Source organism: Gossypium arboreum, chromosome 9 (assembly GCF_025698485.1).
Source record: "Gossypium arboreum isolate Shixiya-1 chromosome 9, ASM2569848v2, whole genome shotgun sequence".
Taxonomy (NCBI): Eukaryota; Viridiplantae; Streptophyta; class Magnoliopsida; order Malvales; family Malvaceae; genus Gossypium; species Gossypium arboreum.
Genome location: NC_069078.1, coordinates 73,699,045 through 73,717,443, shown reverse-complemented (window position 1 = coordinate 73,717,443; position 18,399 = coordinate 73,699,045). Strand labels below are relative to the sequence as shown.

General features: G+C 30.7%; 1 protein-coding gene across 1 annotated transcript; it reads left to right on the top strand.

The window, feature by feature from the left end:
• The first annotated feature begins 6,975 nt into the window (after positions 1-6,975).
• LOC108456849 (receptor homology region, transmembrane domain- and RING domain-containing protein 2) lies at positions 6,976-16,533 on the top strand. The gene is made up of 4 exons (XM_017755563.2): positions 6,976-7,566; positions 7,847-8,077; positions 9,425-9,829; positions 15,784-16,533. The coding sequence occupies exons 1-4, from the start codon at positions 7,425-7,427 to the stop codon at positions 16,350-16,352; spliced, it is 1,347 nt and encodes a 448-aa protein (XP_017611052.1). The 5' UTR covers positions 6,976-7,424; the 3' UTR covers positions 16,353-16,533.
• The last annotated feature ends 1,866 nt before the right edge of the window (positions 16,534-18,399 follow it).

The window sequence follows — 18,399 nt, the reverse complement described above, 5'->3', positions numbered from 1 at the left end:
TGTGGTTTTACTTTCTAAGTTCATAGAGGTGAACTTAGTGGTGAGAGTATTGTTCTTGAAAGTTCGAAAGTGAGGAGAATCATTATGGGATGTGTGATAGGTTAAGTTCACTTGTTGAAACTATTGAAGAGAGTAAATATTTCTCACTGAGCTAGACTCCGCAAATGTAGGAAAATCGAACTGCATTAAATAATACATGTGTTCTTTGTGTTTTCGATTTCCAAATTTGGTGCCAAAGAAGTGCCCACTTCTTTGTCACTTGTTCCAAGTACTTCATTTAATCACTAGCAACGACTTATTATTGTCAAGTTTTCGTTTTGGTTGCCTAACTTTTAGGTTTCTTTCATTTTGACCACCCAAAACAAAATATTTTTTTGAGTCTTGATCTAGATAAGAAAACTAAACATTAAAATAGGTAAAATAAAATAAAGAACACTAAAAACTAAAACAAGGCATTGAAAAATTGTCAAAATGTACTTGTTTACCCCTACTGAAATTCTTTTTTTTCAAATTAGAAATTTTATATTTCAAAATTCAAAATCAAATAAATAAATTGTTGAAAAAATTAATCATTTGATAATGTCAACCAATTTATTACTATAATATTAAAATCCATTTAATTAATTAATTAATTAATTTTCTTCTAAAATTTAAAATTTTATTTTATGTTTTTAAATTACCTTTAACAAAATTAACTCAAATAACTCATTTTAATTATGCAATTTTTGAATTGATTTTATGAAGAATAATTTTAAAACAAAAATAAAATTTTAAATTTAGAAGGAATGTAACTAATTAAATTGATTACCTTGTGTGTATCTTGGAAGATTTTTATGGCTGAATTTGGAGGAAGCCGCAGAGAATGCACATTTCCGATCTTAATTATCATTGAAAATCCTACTATCTCCATTGATGGACCACTGTTTAACCTCCCCCAGAAAAGAGTTTCTCTGGCTATGGACATCTTCTAATTGAATTAGACAGTGCTTTCAAGATATAGGGTTTATTTATAATTAATAATTATTAAATTATATTTTTATCAAATGAATAAATTAATCATTCATTAAATAAGATATGTGATGAAATCTTAAAGTTAGAATTAGGGTAAGAGAGAGTAAGAAATTACATAAAAAGGAAAACAAGTGTATAAATGAATATATATGGTTGTGGAAGTGGGACAGTTTCCAAGAGCAGGAAACATGAGGTAGTGATGATCAAAATATATTCTCTTCTTGAGCTTTATATATAATGATGAAAATGATGGTGGAAGTGGAAGCTTGGACTTTTGACAACTCTTTGCCACTTTGAGAGTGCTGAAAGCAGAAACCAAATGATGATGAATAGAATGTGTTGATTGCCCCCTTTCTTGCCCATTATTAAATCCATCAACTTCTCTTTTATATCCTAACTTGTGTATTAGAATACATATAAAATCATCTACTTTGTCTCTAAGCCGTGCAGATTATCGGCTTGCTTATGACCCTTTTTCTTTTTCAAGCATTTAATGGTGGAGTCTTCTTGTCCTAAATCTATCTTCATTATTTCTGTTTCAAGGACAGAACGTGCATGTTTCTACAGAAAACATAAAGGCCCTCTTTGGGTGGGAAAATTATTTGTTTGCAGTCTGCATTAAATTAGGTTTGAAATTTAGGGACCAATTCCGTATCACATTGACTCCTATTAGTTTAGACTTGTTACAAATTGCGGGTTTCAGTGGCATAATGTTACTTCTATTTTATTAGCTAAGGCTTAGGAATTTATTCATAGGCTAGGCATTTTATATAACAATAATTATTATAATATAAAAACATAAGTTGGAATAGAATTTTATAATTTAGTATAACATTAAAAATTAAAATTTTGATTCTGATTTTCGGATTTAATGTATTGTTGCAAAATTAATTAATTATTAATAATAACTAACATCATATCACCAATGTGGTAAATATAAAATATTTAATTAATTATTAATACAACTAATGTTTTCAAATATAATAAACTTTTTATTTACATTATACATTTTTTAAAGAAGCAGCACACATCTAATTCATGCAAGGCATTTCTCACTTGTTTAATTTCCATTGGTTTTCTATCAAAGTGATTATTGGTTCAAATTTAATTTGTTTTTATTTTTCTTGGAGGATTTATTTCCCAATGGGAGAAGGAGGAGTTTTTGATGGGAAGCAAACTTTATCCTTTTATCTTTTAAACTCTTTGACTTAGTTTTACTTAGAGCCAAAGTTTATTTGGAGTTTTGTTTCGAAAATTAAAAAAGAGATTTTCTTTTATTTTAAATGTTGATTTCTCTCTTTACTTATTTGGAGAAGGTGGCGGTCTCAATTTATAAATAGACTATTGTGAGGCATTTGTGAATCGTACATCTTGAGTGCTTTGGTGAGAGCTTTCGGCTGAATAGTTGTTTATCGTTACTTTGTATTTTAACACATTTATATTAAATATTTCTTGGAGAGTTAATATCTTATGTTCGATTTAAAACCATAAATTTCATGAAGGAAGATAGTTTAATTACTAGATGCGTATTAGAAGGCTTCCATGAGGGATTTAATCTTGTCAATCAATGAAGCAGTTCGACAAGCTATTAAAGGTGGGCGAACTCAACCCTCTATTATTGGCCTTGATGGTAGCACTTGACCCAAAGAAATAAGTAAATATACTCTTGGAAAAAAGGGTTGCTTATGGAAATTCTAAAGCCTTGTACACAATATTATATTTTAAAATATAATTTAAAATTCCTTTACTTTTAGGATAGTATATATATATATATATATTTAAATAAGAATATTTGGTTAAAGGGATAATATATTTTTAGCCCTTTAACTTGATAACTAAATCTATTTTGGTTCTTAAACTTAAATTCCATCAAGATTTGATGATGTGACTAGTATTATTGGAATTGGACCAGATCGGATAAATCAAGAACTGATTGATATAATGGTCCAAATAAAAAGGTTGAACCAATTGACTAAAAACTTGCTTGAAATTGATAAAAATAAAAACAAGGAAAAAATCGATTGTATAGGTTGAATTAGTTTAATTTTTTTTACTCTTTTTTAGATTTTTTATTTAATTATTGTTGGCCCAAAGGTCCAACCAATCAAATTGGTTGAATTGGAAAATCGATGGTCTGACCTATTCAACCATCAATTTAGTTAATTAAAAAACTAAATGTGACACTCTAATATTAAACCATGTCATCACTTGACAAATTTTCAAGTGTGTCACATCATCAAACTTTTATGTTTTTCAAATTAAGGAACCAAAGTGAATTTAATTGTCAAATTCAAGTGCCAAAATGAACCAAAATAAACCGATTTACCAAGTTGAAGAGAAAAGAAAAATATATTATCCCTTTATTAAATAATAGTTAAAAAAAACACCTGATTTTGAAAACTAGTAATAGAAGAAAAGCATGAGAGCAAATTGATTTCAATAATTCCAAAAAAATTAATGGTACAAAAGAGAAAAGATAAGGTTGATAATTAGAGGCTTCTTCGTGGTCCTGCGCACCTTACTTGTAATCCACTTCATAAGATAATAATAAGTATAAATATATCAAAACTTGGATCATCTGCTTCTAAATGCATAACATTTTGAAAAGGTAATTCGCACTCTTAGAACTCTAAGATAGTGTTGGATGAATCATTAAAAAGGATGTTGAATTCCCATTCTATAGTATAAATCTCACTGAAACTAGAGAGCTGCAAGTTATTAATAGTTGGGTGCGTCCATTGAAACAACATTATCATACCACTCTCATAATGATGAAAAAGTAAACGTGGGGGGATACAATGAGAGATAGGGACCGGCCGGCATGCAGCAGCCACACTGAACCGACCATGCCGACGGACTAATGGAATAGATCATGAGGAAACTGTGCGTGGAGATATATTATAAATATTAAATCATGGCCATGGGTCCCCTTCCCCTTCCCCTTCCCCTTCCCCTTGCTAGCTTAAGATTCAAGGGAAAAACATATGAAGTTAAACGTGGGCCTGAACTGAAGGGTCGAAAATCCTTTTTGGAGTAAGGTTAAATTTCTCGGCTATTAAAAACTCAGCAACATTAACACTTCTTAAGGTGACTTGTCATTTGGTATTCGGACACCATATAATTGTGTTGAAGACAAATTTAAGTGTTGTTGAGGTGTGCAGCTATTTTGTTACGTGCCACTGAAGAATTTAGACAGATGAGCAGTCCTAGCTGTTTTGAAAACAAAATTTAACTTGTCTTCTTAAATGTCTCGTTTTTACTAACCTAATTTTGTCCCACTCATAAGGTTTTAAGTCTTAAAACCACCTATTGGGCTTTATCTTACTATTTAACTCTATTAGGCTTGAATCGTTTCAAACCATACATGAACGTGGAGGCCCAATGTTACCCTATAATAATCTTTTTTTTTTGCAAAATAAGACAAATGTTTATTTGTTGTTCAAAATAAGTTCTCACTTATAAGACTAAAGAATATTATGGTAAAACAAGAGATGAAAAATAAATTTCTAAGACAGCCTTAACTCTTCTTTTCTTGGATGCTATAAACTTATACATTTACGTTATTTATAAGTTACAAAATACATAAATAAGAAATTAAATTACTTTATAAATTCACGAAGGTTTATAAAAACTATTATAATTGAAAGATCACAAAGTTGGTTTGTGCCTCAAATTCTACAGTGCTAAGAAATGTTGTCTGAAAGAGTTCCCAAAATAGTTGAGAATAGCATATGATAATCCACTAATATTATCATCATCACCTTTTGTTATTTATTTTATTTTTCTTATAAATGTTTCAAATTAGTACGTGTTTTTTTTAAGAAAGGTTAAAAAGATGCTATTAGCCATTGCACTGAATTATCTTACTTTTCAATTTAAAAATTTTAGTCTAATCATTATAGTTATTGATAGTTTCTATTAAAATTTTCAATTTAACATATTTATATCTGTATATATTTAAATTATCCTAATTTTATTTGATTCCAATCAATTTGATTTAATTTTTTTAATACAGATTTCGTATCATGGATATTTCCAAAATTCCTCCATATTAAATGCATATAAAAGCCTAAGAATTCTTCAGAATTTTTTGGACAATCACAACTCTCTCACACTGAGTTTATTTTGCTCTCTAAAATTCTTCTTTTTTCCTCTCCATATTTTCCAATGTTTTGGTGATAGCAAAAGGTAATGTTTGTTCTTTGATCACTGCAGAGATGTTACTGTTTCAATCATCGTGTTATTGTATCTTGGGAAATAGTTGACAAACTTTTCTTCAAGTACTGTAGGAACGGCCAAATCTACCTTAAAGAAATTGTGTAAAATTGACCTCAACATTTAGTAAAACTCGATTCTTCTTTTCGATTTTTAATTTTCGTTATGTTATTTATTAATTTTTCGTATCTGATAATTAAATATAAATTATTTATTTTGTTTTGTTTTATATATAAATATTTATTTATTTATATTTATGTATTTATTCACTAACGGGTTTTGTCCAGCCAAACCAACATGTTCCTCCGGTACCGAAACAACCCATAAACAAGGGAAGAGCTGGTCTTTGGCAGCAGCAGACTGAACCAATACAATAATCAGTGCTAAAAGATGTAAGAATAGTAAATAGAGCATCAATATGTATAGAACCTCAAAGTGGCTTAACATTCCGACAATATAAAAGAATATGGTCAAACATCCCAGCCTGATCACACCAATATGTATAGAATCCCAAAGTGGCTTAACATTCGGACAATATAAAAGAATAAGCATCTCAGCCTGATCACACCCAACATATTTTATTCCATGTTTTTACTTTCAATTCAAGAAATTAGTATGTAAAAACAAGAGGTATTTACTTGGCAAACCTAATCTGTATCTATGATGGTGTTTAAAATTATGGCCATAATTTCAATCACAAAATAAAAAAGTACGAAAATGATAAATAAAAAAACATTAAGATTATTTATACAAATCGACTTCACATCTTGCCATAATTCAAGTAATTTCATTTTGTTTTGAATCATATTTTATTAGATTCTTTTCCAACAATTTTTTAAATTTTATATTTATCATTTATGTTTTAGTAAATTTACATTTAAGATTTTATATTCCATTTTTTTTGCTTATGAAAGTCAATAATGAATAGAAGAACCTTTGCTTTTGACTGATATAAAAGTTACGTAGTTATCTATTTTTAACATATATTCATTTACCCATTTAATTAGATAATAATACCAAAATGATTAAATCACTACAATTATTATTTAATTATGGATTTCTATTATGATGTATTATTAAAATTTAAAATATCAATAATGCTATTTTGTTATATTAGTACATTTTAACTATAGGTTTAAGGTACACCTAAAACTTTGATTAAAAATCAATGAATCTCTTCGCAAAAAAATATATTCAATTAAGCCCTTTAACCATTGATGTCACTATTAATGATTGTTGATATGGTGGTCCACGCCAATAAATTCTTGATTCGCAATATTATATTAGTAGAAACAAAATGTAAATTTTATAATTTTAATAATGTCTTATTTTAAATTTTTTAATAATTTAAAATTTATATCAAGAATGAATTTGAACAATAAAATTGTCTAGATTCATACCAGACTTAAAATTTTAAAATAATTAAAATAATTTTTATTTTTTTTACTGACGTGACAATCGATGTGGAGTGTCGTATTAATAAAATAACAATATACTTAATAGCTATTAACGATCATGTCGATATTTTAACAATCAAATACAAAAATTACCCGTTAAAAGATTTAATTGATTAAAATTTTAACTTTTAAAAACATAATTAAAAATATATATACTTACTAAAGGTTTAATTAATTTTATTTACCAATGTTTAAAGGTTTAATTATTTTGAATATTTAAAAATAAAATAAAATTGATGACGTGGGCATGAATAGTATGACATTAATTACTTGGTTAAAATTGGAGTAATATAGGATTCAAAGAAACTAGAAAATAAAATAAAAGCAATCAATTATCCACACAAAAATACAAAACTGATTGACCTAAACAGCTTTATCAGCAAATTTAAAAATAATAAAAATAAAGTATGAATTTGGATTGGAACGAACAAAATAAGATTTTCATTTCATTTCATTTCTGAGATCGTATTGTGTTGAAACAAATTGCGAACAAGCTTTAAAAAATATCTGTTGAAACAGGAAATCACTATCATCAGCTGATTAAAACTGTATCGAACTTTGAAAGCAGTATCTAGAGATTCGGATATTTGTTTCTCTTTCTTTTCTTCGCGGTTATGGAAGCTGATGTATCTATTTCCTCCTAAGGCCCTCATCACAATCAAATCTCTTTCGTTCCACAGAGAGCTAGGGTTTTCTTTTTCAATCGAATTTCTTTTGGGTTTTTAATTTTTCAGTTTTCGGATGAAGATGAATCGAGTTGTGGTTTTATTATTGTTATTATGGTTTCTCTGTTTCTCGAGTGTTTTCTGGATGACGTCTGCCAGTGTGGTTTTGATTGGTAACAACGTTACCCTCTCTTTCGATGATATTGAAGCTAATTTTGGTAAGCTCTTTATTCTCACCAATTTTCTTTATTGGTTCTTGAGCAAGTGTGGGAAAATTGAAGAAATTTTGATCTTTTAGGTCTTCTGAGATGTCAAAATTGGATTTTCCCCTTCTTTGAGCCCAGCATATTTAATTTGTTGCATATGTTATTTATTTTGTTGCTAATTATAAACTGTGCATAAAATGAGAAATTGAAGTGTTTGATTGAAGTGAGAAATGGAAGCATATTGGTATTGAAATATAACTGTTTTTTTTTTCTTTTGGTTGGTAATTTGCAGCTCCGGCAATTAAAGGGTCAGGGGAATGCGGAGTATTATATTTGGCAAATCCTCTTGATGCCTGTTCAGACTTGAGTATTAAAGTTGATGAACTTTCAAATGGTTCGTCCCCATTTGCATTGGTTATTCGAGGAGGGTGTAGTTTTGAAGAGAAAGTAAGGAGAGTGCAAAAGGCAGGATTTGAAGCCGCTATTGTCTATGACAATGATGATGATGGTGTCTTGGTTGCAAGTACTGCCCTACTTCTTTGAAAAATACCTTTCCATATCAATTGTTGCAATTGTATGTTTGTGTACATTTTGGTGAACTTGGCTTTCTAATGATTACTATTGTAACACCATGAAAATGCATGAATTAAACTTTTTTTGTTGTCAAAAAAAGTTTTTTGACACCTTTTAACAGGATTTACTAAGAGAAATAGAATTATCAATTATAACAAAAAGCTATCATCAACTTTGGACCCTTTGAATTGCTTTTTGACAGTATTTGGCTCTAAATCTTGATTGAATCTGTTGAATTACTCACCTTTTGTTAGCCCTTTCAGGCTTTTTGACCGTAAGCATTCTCCCATATTCATATTTGATGTATTTTCTGGATTATGATTTACTGTGAATTGGCAATCATTAAACTATATTTGTGCTTTGTAAAAACATGGGTAACTTTGTGGACCTCAACTTTAGTAGTTTAGAATCTGTCTGTCATCTTTATTAGGGACATAGTTGAAGTCACGGTTGTGCAAAGTCTAATAAAGATGTACTTGGATAAACAAGATTCTTAGAGTCCCTTTGGTCCATTCTCTCTAGTAGATATCGCTTTTTATATAAATAGAGCTTTCATCTTACTCTACTCTAAAATATCTGATCTCTGAGATAAAATTATATTGTTAGTTTTGTTTCTGATGCATACAATTGCATGAATAATTTTGAATCTATAGATCTTAGAATACAATTGTTGCAATTATTCTTTCTTTTTTTCCATTTTATTCCTACACTTTTGACATTCATGTAAAACTCAGTTGTATATCACGTGGTTCTTTAAGGCAGTATGCATATTATAATGTTTAAACAGTTTACCAGGATGATCCATCACTCTCATATCTTCATTTGTTTAAGTTTACTTCTGGCTGAGTAAACATGTTACATCTGTCAAACTGTAAATGCAATTATACCTGTCAACTCAATCTTCAACTAGTAAAATTTTGAATGTTGGAATCAACTGTCTGGAAGATACTGTTTCTCTTGAGTAGATTGAAAAATGATATAGAGAGGGTGCTGAAATAGCGTTAAATATATGTTTTATATAGGACAGTTGGGTATTCTGTTGGACTCTGAATGCTTTCAAGAAGAGAGAGAATGACCAATTCTTTACCAGCAGTTATTTCATCCGTGTTTATGAATATGCTGCCATTATTCATTTATATATATGTCTGTTCATTTTCCGAAATTCTCCTTTTATTTTAATATTTCATTAAGTGGAAGATGTTTGTTTGTTTCAGTCATCTGCATCCTTCTTGAACAAAAATGCACAATTTTCTAGATGGTGCCTCTGAGTTGGGCTCATACCTTTTTTTCTTAACAGTGGCAGGGAATGCAGCTGGCATTAAGATACATGCTGTCTTTGTTTCCAAAGCTTCTGGTGAAATACTCAAAAAGTTTGCTGGGTCTACTGATATGGAACTGTGGCTAATCCCTAGCTTTGAAAACTCAGCATGGTCGATCATGGCGATCTCCTTTATTTCTCTACTTGCCATGTCAGCAGTGCTGGCAACTTGTTTCTTTGTACGTAGACATCGCATTAGGCGAGAACTCCCACAGTCTTCTCGAGTTCGTGAATTCCATGGAATGAGCCGGCGTTTAGTAAAAGCAATGCCTAGCTTGATATTCACTGCTGTCTTGGAAGATAATTGTACTTCAATAACCTGTGCGATATGTCTTGAAGATTATACTGTGGGTGAGAAGCTCAGGATTCTTCCATGTCGCCACAGTAAGCTTCTTAAAACACAGAGGATGACTTAGCTTGCTATTTCTCTGTGCTAATTATATTTGCTTTAATGTGATATCCTATTTTTGCTTTAAATGGATATGAAAACTATTTGGTTCATTTGGTTTAGAAACGTTCAAATGCTCATAATTACTTGTTTATGAGTTCAATAGTCTGCATGAAATAACATTTTCTGACTAGTATCTCATTTCCAAATTAAAGCTCAAATAAGGAAAAATTCGGGGGAGGGGGTGGAGTAAATGGACCTTGCTTCTTGGCATTTCAAATGTACTGTTTAGTATAATTGTTGACTTGTACTACATCTCAGTGAATTCACAATAGTTTCCATCATTATGTTCAGGTGTTGTTGTTTTTATACAAGAGTATGTCTTAACTAATTACAGCAAATGTGATTAATGGGTATTTTTTTCACATTCAATTTAGATTTGGGTGGAAAATAGTTCTTTTTATAGTTTCCCCAAGTGTTGGAATTTGATCATCATGTAGGATGTAGAGATCCTAAATTGAATCTCACTTAAAAGAAATCTGAATTACCTATAAATGACAGAATATTTGAGAGCATACATGCACTCACGTACGTTTATGCTTATATTACTTGTTTGCTGTCTAGAGATACATATGCTTTACATTCATTTAAAGACGGAAATATGCTCTTTGATGAATTGGGATGGAAGGAACAGATTTATATTACTATTATTGTGCTAAACATTGTGCATTTTGGTTAATTACTAATGTAACTATATGATCTTTGCCTTAAAATGTAGTCAGATTTTTATGTAAATAATAGTGCATGCTTAGTGTAACACAAACCTTTCGTTTATGGTGAGTATTTGCTAAATCTTGTTTCCCCTTTTGTCTGGTTGTTGTTTCCTCCCTAGAGACTAAGTAGCATCTTCTTGAAGGTAGTGATATTAGGTTCCAGGAAATCAGTTGATCTGAGATTTTCATTCTTCCTATGACTTCTTTGGTTGTAGTTATTACACTTAAGGTAATTGACATGAATCAAGCTGGATAGAATTCAAGAAAGAAGAATTAGAGAAAAGAAGAAAAAGTAGAGAAAATAAAGTGAGAGAAGAATAATTGAGCGGAGGAGAAGTTTTAAGTTTTTTTTCCCCTTCATAACCCCCTGCATTCATAGTAGCAAACATTTTGTAATAATGTGTAGATAGTAACAACTATAGTAAAAGAACAACTTTGTCCTGAGCAGCTATGATAATTAACTAACTGGCCTAAGCACACTGTTACGGTAACACATGGCACTTTGTCATCCTAACCCAATTATGCCTGTATCAATACTGCTTGTTGAAAACAATCTTTTCCTCAAGGATTGACCGATTGGGCATAGAATGTGACAATCACCTGCAAGAACAGAGAACCATTTGAGGACTAATATCGTGCCATGTCAGAGCTTGAAGCTATCAACAAAAGGAGGTTGAAAGCTTCCTAGAAGAGGGACAACTTGAAGCTGCATCAAACAAACTTTGCACTAACTTTTTGTCCCTTACAACACTTTAAGATTCATAGGATTCATGCCCAGCCTTAGATAGACTCATCAGAAGACTAGTAAGAATATGACCAGGGATGTCGTAGAACAGCAAGATGCCACTTCATGTATTTGCTCTATGAGATCAACATTAGAATCAATTACCTCCACAAAACTTTCCCTTCTCCCACACTTTCTATAATAACCCTTTTTAGACTGACTGAAAGGATACTATGGATGTATCTTTTTCACTATAATCCATGGACCAATCCTTCTTAAAAGAGTTAAATTTCTTTGCATCTACATAATTGCTTGTTCTTGTCTCATCAATTGTTGCTGCCACCTTTTTTCATGTTCCATATATTCCTCAAGTGTTGTAGCAATGACGCACCTCTTATCAAAGCTTGAAATTATAACCACAAGTTTTCCTGCATTCTCAAGCCTTTTGGCTAAAGTTAATTGCAGCAACTCCTGACAGAATGCCATTGGTATGAGCTACTTGTATGTGAGGCATGAGATTGTTGAGGAAACCTACTGGATTGAAGTACTGCAGTAAAATAATACTTCAATCTGTTCTACCTTCTGAAGATCTTGTGTAAATTCTTCAAGAAAACACTTCTTCCTTCCATAAGATTTATGGCCTTCAGGTCAAATTCCTCTACTCATGGTACCATCTTTTCACAATTATATTGGCCATGATTTCATGTAGATCAATAGGGCTAATCAAAAAATAATGACAAGGATTACCCACACTTTCTACAATAGCCTGAATGCTAGGAAAGTGTATGACAGCATCAAACTTCATCTTAGAGAAAAGCTTCTCAAGGTCATCCCTAGTCCTCTCATCAACCAAATCATTGCCAAATTTTTGAGAAAGCTCGGCACCCAACTCAACCCAAAGAACAACACAAGTAACAGAATTATGAAGATTGTTTATAATTGATACTTGAAAACCTTCATTGAGAAGCTTCAACATTGTGTGGTTGTCAATGAACCCAACTTGACCAATAACTAGAATATTTTTTTCCCACAGTTCTCCTCACTTTATGGTCTTCAAAGCTTTAGCAAAACTGCTTTGCTTATTGCCGAAACTGAAGGCTGAAATGTTCTAATGGAGCAATAAAAAAAATGTTTGTAATGTATTTTGGTAGATCCACATAGTAGAATCACTTCGTTGATTCCTTGCCTTCGTGAACAATATTATTGATAAAACAAGTCTATTGAAGGACATCAACCCATTGTCCTGCTTATATGCTGTCAAATACACTAGCAACAAGGTAATGTGGTAATCATTAGTAATGAAAACGAGATTTCCATCTTCATAACAAAGACTCCATATAAAACATGCCCTGGAACCTTAATAGCTACCTTGTAAGGCAATATTATGCATTTTGAAATATCCAGTTGGGTTCCTCCTTATGAATTATTTTCTATATGGCTGTACATAGTACTCTTTTGAACTCACGTATCTTGAGAATCAAAATATTCAGATGCCACAACAATAATCTTATGTCTGTGTCTAGCCAATGCCATTGGTAAAGAATTGGCAACATCTTTAAGCCCATCTATTGTTGACCATAGGGCAATTTCTACCGCCACTACTACTAATAATAATATAATATTCATGATGTTTGCAACAACTAGTGGTAATGTTTTCATCTTCGACCATAGGATCATCAACCTTGACAACCTTTTTCAATGCCTGCTTTGGTCAAATTGTCATTCTCTTTAACTGTAGCAAAACTAATGCATTCTAAAATGGTTGACGATCATGAATAGGAATCTCATACCTGTCTCATATACTCTTCATGAAGTTCTTAGAACCTTCTAAAGCAGTAGCATCTCTTGAAAAGCTGAAACAATAAAAGCCTCTAAACCGATGACAACCAAACCAACTCTCTAAAAAATTCCATTGCTTCGTTGGCTTCTTACTAACTAGGTTATTAGTCTCCCTCAATTCATAGGCTTTGCATGAAATAAAGTCTGACTGCTTCAAGGCAATGTGCATCACCATTGAATCATTATACTAGTTCGGAGATAATCTGTTTTACATGTCAGTCTAATACTTAACCCAATAGTCATACCTTGATAAGCTCTCCCCTCATGCTTCAACACCCCCAATTTGATATTTACTTCTTTAGAGACCTTTGCATCAATGGTCTGTGCAATGCTCTGCTCTTGTATGACAGAATCTGACAGCCTTCATCATGAATAACATTTGCAAGCATGTCAATTGTCTCAAAAAGCTAGGCTAGATAATAATGTTTTTACAATAAGCTTTTGGATCCCCTCAATGGAAACAATCTAGTAGATCACACCAAGGTGCAAAAGCTACCACTTCTTTGTCAACATTTTTTAACATGAAGCTTTTTTATTGAATGAATAGATTATTCATCAAGGAAACCAATTTGTTTGTTCTTTTATTATTAAAGAACTGTAGTTTTTTGTTACTAAAGACATGCTTGGGTTTGTGGGAGTTGCTGGTCGAGAAAGCTTAGCTGGGTTATTTTTGAAATTTGTGAATGCTGGTGAGAATTTTAAAGAGATTTATTCAATGGTGTTGATAAATGAGAATAAGTTTGTGAAGATCCACGGCCCCTATCAGTTTCGCCTGTTACTAATGGAAAGGATGAATGGTGTGATAGTGGTTGGTTTATCTAATAAAATTGCCTTTTGATTCAAACCAAACCACGGCAACCTCTACCTATTCTCTTCCATTTCTCATGCATCAAACCCTTCTAAACTTATATTGACAAAAACCATGTAGCCACAACTGACTTCATTGCTTGTCTTATTTATTAACCTCTTCTAAACTCATATCCAACAACTCGCCTTTTCTTCAAACTTGATTCGAAAAACCTCCAACTCTATATCTAAAAAGTTTAATGGGTTTAAACTTGAGGGATTGCCTAGTGAAATGGATACCGGAGATGATAGAGACTCAATTGTCAGTTCTTTTATTGTTTAAGAAGTGTAGTTTTTTGTTATTAAAGACATGCTTGGGTTTATAGGAGTTACTGGTCGAGAAAGCTTAGCTGGGTTATTTTTGAAAATTGTGAATGCTGGTGGGAGATGATAGAGACTCAATTGTCAGTTCTTTTATTAAAAGTGTAATTTTTTGTTATTAAAGACATGCTTGGGTTTATAGGAGTTGCTGGTCGAGAAAGCTTAGCTGGGTTACTTTTGAAAATTGTGAATGCTGGTGAGAAACTTAAAGAGATTTATTCAGTGGTGCTGATAAATGAGAAAGTTTGTGAGGATCCACGACCCCTATCGGCTTTGCCTGTTACTAATGGGAAGGAAGAATGATCTGGTAGTGGTCAGTTTATCTAATAAAGTTGCCTTTAATTTGACTACATTGATGATTGATGGATGTGTAAGACAAATGTCAATCACTCTTTGAGGAAGGTACCTTTTGTGATGTTTATCTTGACTTTGAGCTTGAGGACAAGCTCTTTCTGTGGGAGGGGAGCAATGATATGGATGTTAAGTTTTGGGATGTGATTGATGGTGGGGTAAGAACAAGAACCAATATCAGCACTGAAAAAATCTTCACATCTTGAACTTTACGAGATGTTGAACTAATATAGATTCTTACCTAGTTGGCATAGCTAGCTATCTAAGTTTTAATTTCATGCATCCTTGTGCTAAGAAGTAGCAAATGTTATTGACTGTGATTGTTTTCTTTAAATTTAAGAATCAAGATTCTCCTGTTAATTTTCGGATTTTCTGGAAATTGCTGAGTGTGTAGTTATTATTTGGGAAGTTTATACGTAGGATTTCTTAAAAGTTGACTTCAGTTGTCCCTATGATGGGGTGCTCTCATAGGTTTTAGTTATCTATATGTTTCAGATTCTTCAAATTAATAATATCAAGTTTATGAAATTTCTAGCCGTTCTTATGCTTTAATTGGGATTGGAGCTTGAGGTTAAAGCCTTTAGATGATGTGACTTATGTGAACCTTGATTTCAAGCTCAGATCTTAACTTCTTCCTTCTTGTCATTCAATTTTCTATGCTGTTTGAGGTTTAAAATCAACCTTCTCTGCATTAGACTGCTTTTATGTTGTGGTTTTCAAGAATATGAAACATTGCTTTAAGTTCCATTCAAAATTGTCTTTGTAAGCTGGTTTATGGAACATACTACATTTCAGTTACAGGTTATTGAATTGTACCATCATTAGCCCCTCCCCCGAACAACTGTAGCTCGTGGAAAGATTTAAAGGAAACGTCAATTTGTTTATTACTTCCTAGTTTTATTTGGAACAGCAAATTATGTTGCAAATTGTAGACTCTTGCTATAAGTTATTGCCTACATATAAAACTTCAACATGTTACTAGATTCTACATATAAAACTTCAACATGTTACTAGATTTTTTTTCCTTTTATTTTAATTTATTGCAGTTTATTTTCTATATGCGTATGTCTGAAATATTCTTGGCATTTGTTTTCAGAGTTTCATGCTTTTTGTGTTGATTCCTGGCTTACAACTTGGAGAACTTTTTGCCCTGTTTGTAAGCGTGATGCAAGAACTAGCACAGGTGATCCACCTGCATCAGAAAGTACACCATTGCTTTCATCCACCCTGAGCACCATGTCCTCCTCTGCATTGTCATCTGTTCGATCTTCATTAGCATCATCATCAGCCATACAAATTGCCCCAGCATTGTCACGGTCTCCATCAATTGCTCATACTCATTCTCTCGCCAGCAATCCATATATTCAGCAATCACTTAGGTCCTATCGTCAATCTCCTATGAGCTTCAGCCGAAGCTCGGTAGACCTTAGGAACGCATCTTCTCAAAGATCTCGTGCTTCTCATCTGGTTTCGCCGGCATCATTGAATTACCCTTCTATATCGCCTCTTAATGCAAGATACATCTCCCCATATTTTCCAAGCCCAAGCAACGCATCACCAAGTATAGTCAGTTCTTCGGGTCACCTACTGCATCCGCTGCATTATAGCGAGTCTGCTACTAGTTTTTCTCCTTTTGCATCTGCTCAATCTCTTCCAGACTGTTAATTAGATGAGTGATAACAAGGTGAGTTTCATGGAGTCATAGGTTGTGATAGCATTATTGAGTTCCTTCGGATGTGATTGTGTAGAATGTTAACATGCTGCTGCTACCAGATGTGTACATTGTAACATAAGATTCGTGTGAGTTACTTCGATTCCCCAAATGAAATTGTGGCTTTTACATAAATGAGGTCAATGTGTGTAACGTGAATAGAGGGATTATTTGTACAGTGTTTCTGCGGTCCCTTACTACTAAATGCTTAAAGCCTAATCCTGCCCATTTGGTTGCCTTGTTTTCCGGTCTTAAACATTTGGTCCCTTACTACTACATATATTTTAGAAAAAAAAAAAAAAACTTTATTTTAGATTTCGCTCTCAAACTATATAAGATTTTTTACTTTCATACGAACTTTTTTCTTATTTTGATATTTAAACTATTACTTCGTTAAAAAAGTAGGTGACACATTCAATCAATAAGAATATGTCATGTGTCAAGTATTGACCAACATGATCGTTGACTGACATTGATTAGCAAAAATTGATTAAAATGAATCTGAATAATTTGATGTTTGAGTTCAATTGAATCTAAACATTTAGTTATTTATATTCGTTTTAGATGCTATTCATAATATTATAAAATTCTTTAATTTTTTTAAGTTTTAAAATTATAAAACTGAATTTTTAAATCTTAAAAATTTAATTAAAAATAATTAAAAATACAAGTGCAAAAGCAATTTGGACAACAATTTGTTTAACTTTATTCTAAATGAGGTTGAGAATAACATACAATTTGTAAAAACTATTAAGAAGCCATATATATATATATGGAAATTATTTAGTACATTGCAAGTGATTTTAAACTCCTCGTAGGAGTATAATAAACTATTTAAAATAAATATTTAAAAAATAGAGATACATGTCAATTTTTGAAGACTGCTTGTGAGTAAAAAATACATTGTTAGTGTATCAAATACTTTCATATATATATAACAAGGTATAAAAGCTATATATGAGACAAATGGCGCATTTGTGGTTTTTATTTAATTTTATAGTTTTTAAATATAATTTTGATAGCTAAAGTTAATATTTTAAAATTTAAATTTAATCTTAAATTTCAAATATATATATTTAATTTAAATTTTAAAATTTTATTATTTTTACTTATTTAAGAAATACACAATAAAAATCAAAAACATTTTATGACGTCAAAACCACGTTAATTGAAATAAAAATATTTAACTTCTTAAAAATATAAACTTTAAAAATTAAATAAATAATTAAATAATTAAGTAAAATCATATATATAATATGACAATGTACATAAGCATTCATATTACGAAAAGTGATGAATCACCTTTTTTCTTTTTAAAGATATTTTATTTAATATTTAGAACTTGGAAAAATTAATATTTAAATCTTTGGTTAAAAATTTGGGGTAAAATTAATATATTTAAATTATCTTAAAATTTTAAAATTCAAAAACTGTAGTTTTAAATATTTTAAAATATATTAACTTATTTTAAGAAAAAATTATATTGTAAATATTTTTAATTTTATGTATTTTAAAGATGATTTATTCGAAATTGTAATTTAAAAATATTTTAAATATTATTTTTAATATTAAGGATACATAAAAAATTTAAATACTAATTTTTCAAGCTAATTTAAACATACTTTTAAATTTATTAATTTTTACCCAAAGTTTTTAAAGATAAAAATTAAGCAATTTTGTGACTGCAATTATCAAATTTTAATTGTAAATATTGTTACAATGGTTTTTTTTCTTAATATTAAAAAATTATTTTTTACAATGTAGTTTTTTAAATATAATTTATTTAATACTAATATTTTAAAGTAATTTTATGACTGCAATTATCAAAAAAATTTAAAATTAATTTTTGTTTGTATAACTAACTATTCAGCTCAAACGTACTTAACATTGGTAAAGAAAAATATTTATTTTAGAATTTTATGTTTAAAATAAATATATAGTTAATTAGATAAATTTAAAATTAAAATTAATTTATCTACTTAATTTACATTGATAATTATT